Raw genomic sequence first — 8,925 nt, forward strand, 5'->3', positions numbered from 1 at the left:
TATATCTATAATCTGTTGTTTCTGAGAATAAATTTTAGAATCTGCACGCAGTTTATCAATTTGTGTGTCTTTACTCCTTCCACATCTTATACTGAATACCTATAAAAAGGTTTCTTGTTATGCTCAATATCTTTATATAAATTTTCTTCAAATTTTTCTTGATCTTTTCTCATACTAGCTTAGGATATAATCCACTTGTGCGCATCTTCCTCCACTCTTGTACATCACCCTATGCTCCTCCGTCTTCTTAAAATATGTATTCACCACAGCCATGTCCATCCTTTTCACAAAATCCAATACCATTCAACCTTCTGCATTCCTCTCCTTAACACTATACCTACCCATCATCTCCTCATCCTCTCTGTTCCCTTCAGCAACATGCCCATTGAAATCTGCTCCAATCACCACTCTCTCATCCATGGGTACGCTCTTCACTACATCATGCAACTTGCTCCAAATTTTTTATTTCTTATCCATTACACACCCAGCTTGCTGAGCATATGCACTAACAACATTCATCATCACACCATCCATTTCTAGCTTCATAAACATCACCCTGTCCGACACTCTTTTCACCTCCATAACACTCTTGACATACGGTTCTTTCAAGATAACACCTACCCCATTTCTCCTCCCATCCACACCATGGAAGAACAATTTGAACCCACCGTTGATATACCTAGCCTTACTCCTCTTCCATCTGGTCTCATGCACACACAATATGTCAACCTTCCTTCTCTCCATCATATCAGCTAGCTGTATCCCTTTACCAGTCATACTGTCAACATTCAAAGTTCCTACCCTCACTTCCACACTCCTAACTTTCCTCCTGCCTCCAGGCATGACTTCACCATATTCTTCTCCTTCTCCTTCAACCAACAGTAGCCCAGTTTCCACCAACACTCTGTTGGCTACAGTACTAGAAGCAGTTGTTGTTAACTTAGACCTAGACCGATCCGGTATGGAAATCTGTATTGCTGTCTGCATATTTTATCTGGCAAAAATTTTACACCAGATGCCCTTCCTGATGGACCTCTCCTCATTTATCTGGGCTTGCGACTGGCACATAGACATTGTGCATCCACAGTGGCTGGGTTCTGTTTGGTCTTCTTATGTAACTGTAAAATTATCAAAGGAACACAGGCTTGCATGGTGTGCAGGGAGTGTTGCCCCCTGCAACAACAAAAAAAAAAAAAAACATAAAAAAATGTAGATTTTTGTGTTTTATCTTTTTTATGTTTGAGTTTTTGGAAACTCGATCATATGGTCTCAAATGTATGAATTTTGAGTTTCTGAAAAATGAATCATCTGACATAGACCCTTTCAAATATATATCTGTGCACTATTTCAAGACAATAATCATCTTTTTTATTTTCAGTTTTATATAATTTGAAACTGATACATGAACAAGAAACAAGCAAGAAAAACATTTCCTACCACGTCCCACCTGATTACTCATTCTCTTTTAATTTCTTGGACTCCACAGAATGTCAGACCGAATGAAGATGGTTCAGGCGATGTATGATTTCAATGCCAGGAACCCGAGAGAGCTGACTGTACAAAAGGGTGATGTCCTGGAGGTAAGACAGTAAATAAAATGCAGACATGTTGTATGAGAAAATTACCATTGTGCTCTCTTGTAATTATTGAAAATGTTTTAAAACTGTATGTTTTCATAGGCTTTTGTCAAGTAACTTAGTTTCCTCCCACATCACAAAGACACGCTGCAGATGAATTGTCAATCCTCCAAATTGCCTGTATGTGTACTTACTTTGTGAGACTGGATGAATGTGAGTGTCCTGCAGTGGGCTGGTGTAATGTTCAAGGTTAATTCTTTTTCCATGTGATTAGTGAGTGCTGAAGTATGCTTAGATCCTGCACAATCATGAAATAGATTATTGGGTAACTGAAGAATGGATGGATGGATGGATGGATGGATGGATGGATGGATAGATAGATAGATAGATAGATAGATAGATAGATAGATAGATAGATAGATAGATAGATGGATGGATGGAAGAAAACATTGTTAGAATATTAACACCTGAAATAATCTACATTTTTTGTAGCAGTTAAGGTATATTCTTTTTATTATACCATTTAGTTAGTTATGATTATGCTCTTCCTTTTTTACCCAAAAAACTGCATTGATATAAGACAGGCACTTCTCATGCAGAGCTTAGAGCCACCAAAATAACACTAAAGAGATCTGTTTATGTTAAAAGCAATAAGCAATGGGAAGTAAAGAAACACCACCATAACTACCAACTAGAATTTATAAGGCGAGTAGAAAATTTACCAGTGCAAAACAAGGGTAAAGGTACAAACACACATACACACACACACACACACACACACACTGATGCTTCGGTAAAAAAACATGTAAAAGTAGCATTAATAAGGCATAATCTAGGGCACAGTGATCAACATCAGTTAAAGTAATCCCACAATAACCTTGGAAAATGTAGCTCAACAATGGTTAAGGCACTTCAGTCCCAAACAATATGTTAGTTCTTACTAACTCAGATATCAGCACCATCACTGAACAGGTTTTCTCAGATTATTAATCAGACACTAGTAATTTACTCGGCATCACTCAGTAAGTTAATTTAGATTACAAAACTGTCTCCCATTCTGGCCACAAGAACCTATTCTAAAGCATGTCACAGTATGTAAAGGGAAAAAAACAAGCAAAAAAACTGCTCAAGGTTGTGTGTTTTAAGCAAACTCTGCAGTGTGGAAGTAGAATCAATAAATAAGGGTAATAGCAGAGAAAATGTCAAATGTAGACTAAGACAAGACTTCATAGTGCTACACTGCATGCCGGCATAGCCCTTGAGCAGCTAAGCAGCATTGTGCTATAGCATAAGGAGACATTATGTATTCAGACTGAGAAATTTACAGCTTATATGTAGATAGCCATACTTCAAGGTAGATACATGGGTAGCACTTTAACTATGCAAGTAGTCCAGTCATACAGTGAAACTTTGCCATTTTCTGTGTACATATTTCCATATATGTTCATTGTATGCACATTTTCATGTTGCAGGTGTATGGAACTGTGACTTGCATTTGCTGCTCAATCATCTTATCTATTCTCTGTCTATTCCCTCCTTCCCTCTTCCTCTTGAGAGTTTACTTATTCTTCCCTTGAGCTGTGGCACCATCATTAAATACTTAGACCATCTGCTTCTCCTCCAGATTTCCTACCTTACTGATAGATTTCTTTCCAGATAGCGACTCCGCAGTTGGTTTCAACCCACTGTGCTAAGACTCAGTCAGCTCCCCTGCTCTACCCCCATTCTCACCCACCCCAACATCAATTACATTTATACTTTCTCTAGCTCCTCCCCACCCCACCACCCAATTATCCCCTCCAATTCCCTTCTCATTACACTACTAGCCACACCTCTTCACTTCCCCTCACATTACACCATTAGCCACACCTCCAACCAAACCCACACATATACAACATCTTAACTCACCTCATCATAACCCCACCAGTACAACCTCTTCTCCACCACCACATCTTGCTATTGCACATTCATTTTTACTCCTTTAGTCACCTTAACTCGCTCATAACGCCATCAGTACAACCGCTTCTCCACCACCACATCTTGCTATTGCACAATAATTTTTACTCTTTTAGTCACCCACATCCCATACTACAATTTCCATCTCTACTATCACTTCTCTACTTATCTTATCATTCTCTTTCAATATCCTACTGCATCTAATCTCTCTACATCATTCTTCTACTGCTTCCTCCTACTGCCCATTATCCAGTCTTCCCATACAGTCTGAACACATAACTTCCTTCTCACAAATTTCAGCCAGCCTTTGCAACACAAGCATATTATTATGTACCAGAGTAAAAATCCTCCCCCCACCATCAGCACAACAATAATATTTTTTTCTCTAAAGTATCCAATCAAAGTAAAACAGAAACTAGAATATACTACTCTCCCATATCCTGTAACAAACCTACCGCTATGCGGAGACATACATCCCAACCCAGATCCCATCTCCTCTCCTCTGCAACCCCCCAACTCCCATAAATCAATACACTTCACTACAATTAACCTACAAATCATTAGAAATAAAATATCTGACTTCCATGCATGGATAGCCCACAACAAACCCAATATTATTACCACAACTTAAACATGGAAAAATCCCTATATCAAGGACACAGAATTCCTTCCCCCAGATTTTGCCTGTCTTAGGGCCGACAGACCCTGGAAAAAAGGTGGAGGCATCTCTCTAATATACCCCATGTTCTTCACTATTGTCCCATATACAAAACCCATCCCACAATTCTTCACAGCTGAACGTCTATTTTTTTTCCTTAAAATAAATAATTGCAAAAACCTCTGTGTGATAGTCATTTACATTCCCCAAGGCAATAACATCCCAATTCTTAAGGAAATCCTTGCCTGGGCATTTACTAACATACAAATGAGACTATCATACTGGGAGACGTAAATATCAACTGTCTAGGCATATCCCCACAGCACACTAACTGCAATAGCAATCTATATGAGTTCACCCAGCTAGTTAACACCATAACCAGACCTAATAAAATTAATACTAATGGCTCAATCCTATACTGGATTTTAGTGTCCACCCCAAATAAGATCACATCTGCTGGTACACTCTCCAATAGTATAAGTGACCACTTACTGGCCTTTATACAATGTGAATGTACCACAACAATTAAATATCAGTACAGGGTTACCAGAGATGAATCCCAGTTCTGTCCACCTAGCTTTAACCAAAGGTTGCTTAGCATCAACTGGGATGCACTAAAATCACTTCTCCTTGATGAGGCAGTTGAGTTCTTCAACTCAGCCTTCCCCAGCATACTAAACAATCTTACTACTCTTACACAAAAGAGAGTAAAGACCAACAATGCAAGTTGGCTAACAAGATCCACTAAGGATCTCATGAAATGCTGGGACAAATTATGGAAAATCTGGCAAAAAAACAAAAACCCATCTGACCTCACCCAATACAAACAGCTCCAAAACCAGGTTAAGCACCTAGTACTACAAAACAAAAAAGAACACTACCTTACATTACAAAATACACACAAGCAAAACCCAAAGAAATTCTGGAGCTCTCTCAACTCTTTATTAAATCCAGGCTCTAGTAATAATCCTTGCCCAGACCCAAATAAAACACCCATTGAAATTGTTGCAACCTTCAACTCCTATTTCATAGATGCTATAGCCAATCTAACTGCTACCTTTCCCAAGACCAACTTGTCCACCATAGACCCCTCCACAGCTAACACCAGTACACTCCCTATTCCCAACATTACTCACCTGTACCCACCTCGTCTATTAAAAATTTGCTTCTAAAACTCAAACCATGCACAAATGCCCCTGACATTATACCTGCAAATCTCAGCCAACTCAATCACTTACCCTATCAGCATACTTCTCAAAAGATCTGTCCAAGAATCCTATATGCCCATCATCTGGAAAAACGCTTATATCCTCCCTCTACACAAGGGGGGGGCAACATAGACACCACCAACTTTTGCCCCATTGCTATACTATCACCCATCTCTAAGATTCTGGAAAAATGTATTCATTCTGAACTTCTTTTCCATCTTATTCACAACCACACCCCCCCACCCAACATGGATTTAAGCCAGGACCTAGTACCACCACTGCCCTCATATTCTTCATGGACACTGTCAACCAAGCCCGTGATGCTGGTAAAATCGTATCTCCACTATATCTTGATCTTTCTAAACCTTTCAATACTATATCCCACTCTCTCCTAACAAAACTTTCTAACATAGGTACCTCACCTCAAATTCTAAACTCTCTAAACTGGTTCACTAATTACCTCACTAACAGGCAACAATCAACTAAATGGCAGAACTCTTACTCCCCTTTCCTAAACACTACCACTGGTGTGCCTCAAGGCTCTATTTTAGGTCCACTTCTGTTTAGCATATTTATCAATAACTTCCACACCACACTCTCTCAAGGCTCAGTCATCCAGTACATAGATGAAGCCACTATCATCTGCACTGCAAACAGCTCCTTAGAACTACACCAACTCACACAAAATGCCTTCACCTCCACCGAAATTTGGATGTCTAATAATCATCTTGCCCTGAACAGTAACAAAACCAAACTAGTAATCTTTGCCCCCAAAAATTCCATACCCTTACAAAAAGAGAACTTCACCATTCAATCCCTAAATGGTACCACCATTGACATTGTACCTAGCACAAAACTCCTAGGTGTCATCATAGACAAAAACCTTACATTCGACCTGCACATCCAGTCCAATGTCAAAAAGACACATCAAAAGCTTGTCACTCTCTACCAACACAATCATCTACTCAGTGCATCAGCCCAACTTTCCCTTGCCTCTTCTTTTCTTTTACCCTCTTTTTTATACAGTGCCTCCCTCCTCACCAACATTCAGTACTCTCTAAATTCCAAACTAGACTCATGCTACAACAAAATTGCTAAGTTTGTAACTAATGCCTCCTACTCATCCCACCACTGCTTATCATTATGCAACCTAAAATGGCTTGAACTCTTCAACTATCTCACCTTTATCCAACTAACTACAGCTCACGAACTCATTCATAATCCATCCATGTGCCCTGCTCTGTCTTCTACACTTACTTTATGCCATCCTAACAGACCACTCTGATCCAACAACCAACTGCTCATAAATGTAGAAAAAAAACTTTCAGCTGGCCAGATGTTTAACTCCTTTACCATAGCAAAACTTTGGAACTCCCTCCCCCCAACACTTAGATGCACCCGCTCAGTAACCCTCTTCAAGACATCTCTGAAACAATACCTCTCCTCATCTTGGCTGTGCACATGTGCTAACACCGCATCTCATATAACCTAACTTCAACCATAACAAATATTCTCACCTTCACTCTACTACTCTGGCGTCCTCCTTTCACATACACCTGTCTTTTTATTTAATCCTGCTCTCCATCCTGTCTGCTTCCTTCTCTTCCTAACCCTTATAGACCTACCATTGAACCAGGTGAGACATTCAGGTACTCTTGCAGCCTACCTTAATATCATACCACCACTTATATCTGCAACAGGACTCATATAGCCTATAGCTCAGCTATTGCACCTCCTAAATGTGTGAAAAGTTTAAGCACCTAGTCTCTGATTAATTCCTATATCTGCTTTGCACCCACTGCATGAAGTGTCCTATATAAATTTTGCTAGCTGAAAACTACTCATATGGAATGTTCTCATGTATATACTCTGTATTGCTTGTATAATATCTTTGACTTGAAAAGGATTACTTATGTACTGTTTTTTTTTCACCATTTGTATAAGCTGCCAATAATATGTACTAAATGTCTTTATTAATGTAAATTCTGTCTTGTATGTGAAGCTTTTCTCTCCGGGACTCCACTGGAAATGGGCACTTCTGGCCCAGCTGGATCATCCTGGTAAACAAACAAACAAATAAATAAATAAATAATCATTGCTTATACTTGTCACTGTTCTCTAATGTACATTTTCTCTTTCAGCATGACCAGAACATGACAATAATTGCGTAGACTACTGCAGAAGGCAGGAGATGCTTGTGCTCAGACGCACAGAGTTCCACTCATAAGTGTTGGTGTATATTTTAAATATTAAATAAGCTGGTAACCAGGTCCACAAAGATAAAAGGCTCTTCTGTCTCAAATATTATATAAACATTGGGAAAAGCTGGGAAAATATAACTGTTTTTCAGAAGGAAAATGCAGAAGGTAAACTAAATTCATAAAATACTTTTTCCCACATTCAGGACAATTGGTTGTTGAGGAATGCTGATTCCATCATATCACATAATGAAAATACTTATCTATGGAGTCATGTTTAAATTTAAATTCAGTGATTGCTTTAACTAATTTAATATTTCAGGTTACTTATTCCATAACCTTGGAATAACTTGTGTAATGTATGAATCCCTTTAGTGGATTTATTTTGGGATATACTCATCTTCACTGATATATCTTCTATTTATGTTAAGCATATTTACACAATACATAACTTGGTGTTCAGTGCCATTAAGTATTCTGTGGCATACACATTTTAGCATTATCAGTCTATATGTAATATGAAAAAGGTGACCTTACTGCAGTCTTTCTTCATATAACCCTTGTAAAGAAATAATATACTTAAATGAATCCTTGCTGAACATTTTCCAGTAAAGAAACTCCATTTTTATTGCATATACAAAATCCTGATTTGTACTCCTGCATTGATCTGATAAGTACAACAAATGCAGCCATGAAGATTTTTGGATCTCTTCTAGACATACCTTTGAAAAAAACATCTAGAGCTCTTACAGTCTTATTTATAATGGTATAAATATTCTCTAAATGATGTAATATGGTTTGCATCTCTATTCCTAAGTGAATAATTCTTTCATCAGATTCTAGATCTATTCCATTTAAAACTTACTTTTCTACTAAATTTACTGTCCACTTTTAAGGCATATTTATATTTTTGTATATCAAAATTAATACTAGTGTTGCTTACCCTTATAAAGGGCTATTATTAATGTTGAATCATAACTTAATCTGAAGTAATACTACTCCCAGTTTTGCAGTTACCAGCATATCTTGTGATCCATGAGTGAGACACCACAGGAAAATATGCCAGCAGTGCATTAAAGATAATGGGTCTATATTATAAAATTGAAAGTTTAGCTTGTCGACCACCTACATGTCGACAGCTAAACAGTGAAAGCTTAAAACTGCAAATAGCCACTTCCGTGAATTTTTTCATAGGGAAAAAATTTGCTTGGCCATCGAACACTAAAATAAACTTTCAAACCCTAATTAATTGGGGGGCCTCACACCCCCGTTGTGGGGGCTATGCCCCCAACACACCCCCTAACTAAATATACCAACTCTGAGATCAC

General features: G+C 38.3%; 1 protein-coding gene across 1 annotated transcript in view; it reads left to right on the top strand.

Moving 5' to 3' along the window:
- The window catches only part of LOC122805805 (epidermal growth factor receptor kinase substrate 8-like), a 293,418-nt gene that overhangs the window by 209,445 nt on the left and 75,048 nt on the right, over positions 1-8,925 (top strand). Inside the window, exon 8 of the mRNA XM_044076069.1 lies at positions 1,487-1,580. Coding sequence (XP_043932004.1) covers positions 1,487-1,580 — 94 coding nt within the window. The remainder of the gene's footprint in view (positions 1-1,486; positions 1,581-8,925) is intronic.

This window comes from Protopterus annectens, chromosome 7.part0 (genome assembly GCF_019279795.1).
Source record: "Protopterus annectens isolate FY-2018-M chromosome 7.part0, PAN1.0, whole genome shotgun sequence".
NCBI lineage: Eukaryota > Metazoa > Chordata > Ceratodontiformes > Protopteridae > Protopterus > Protopterus annectens.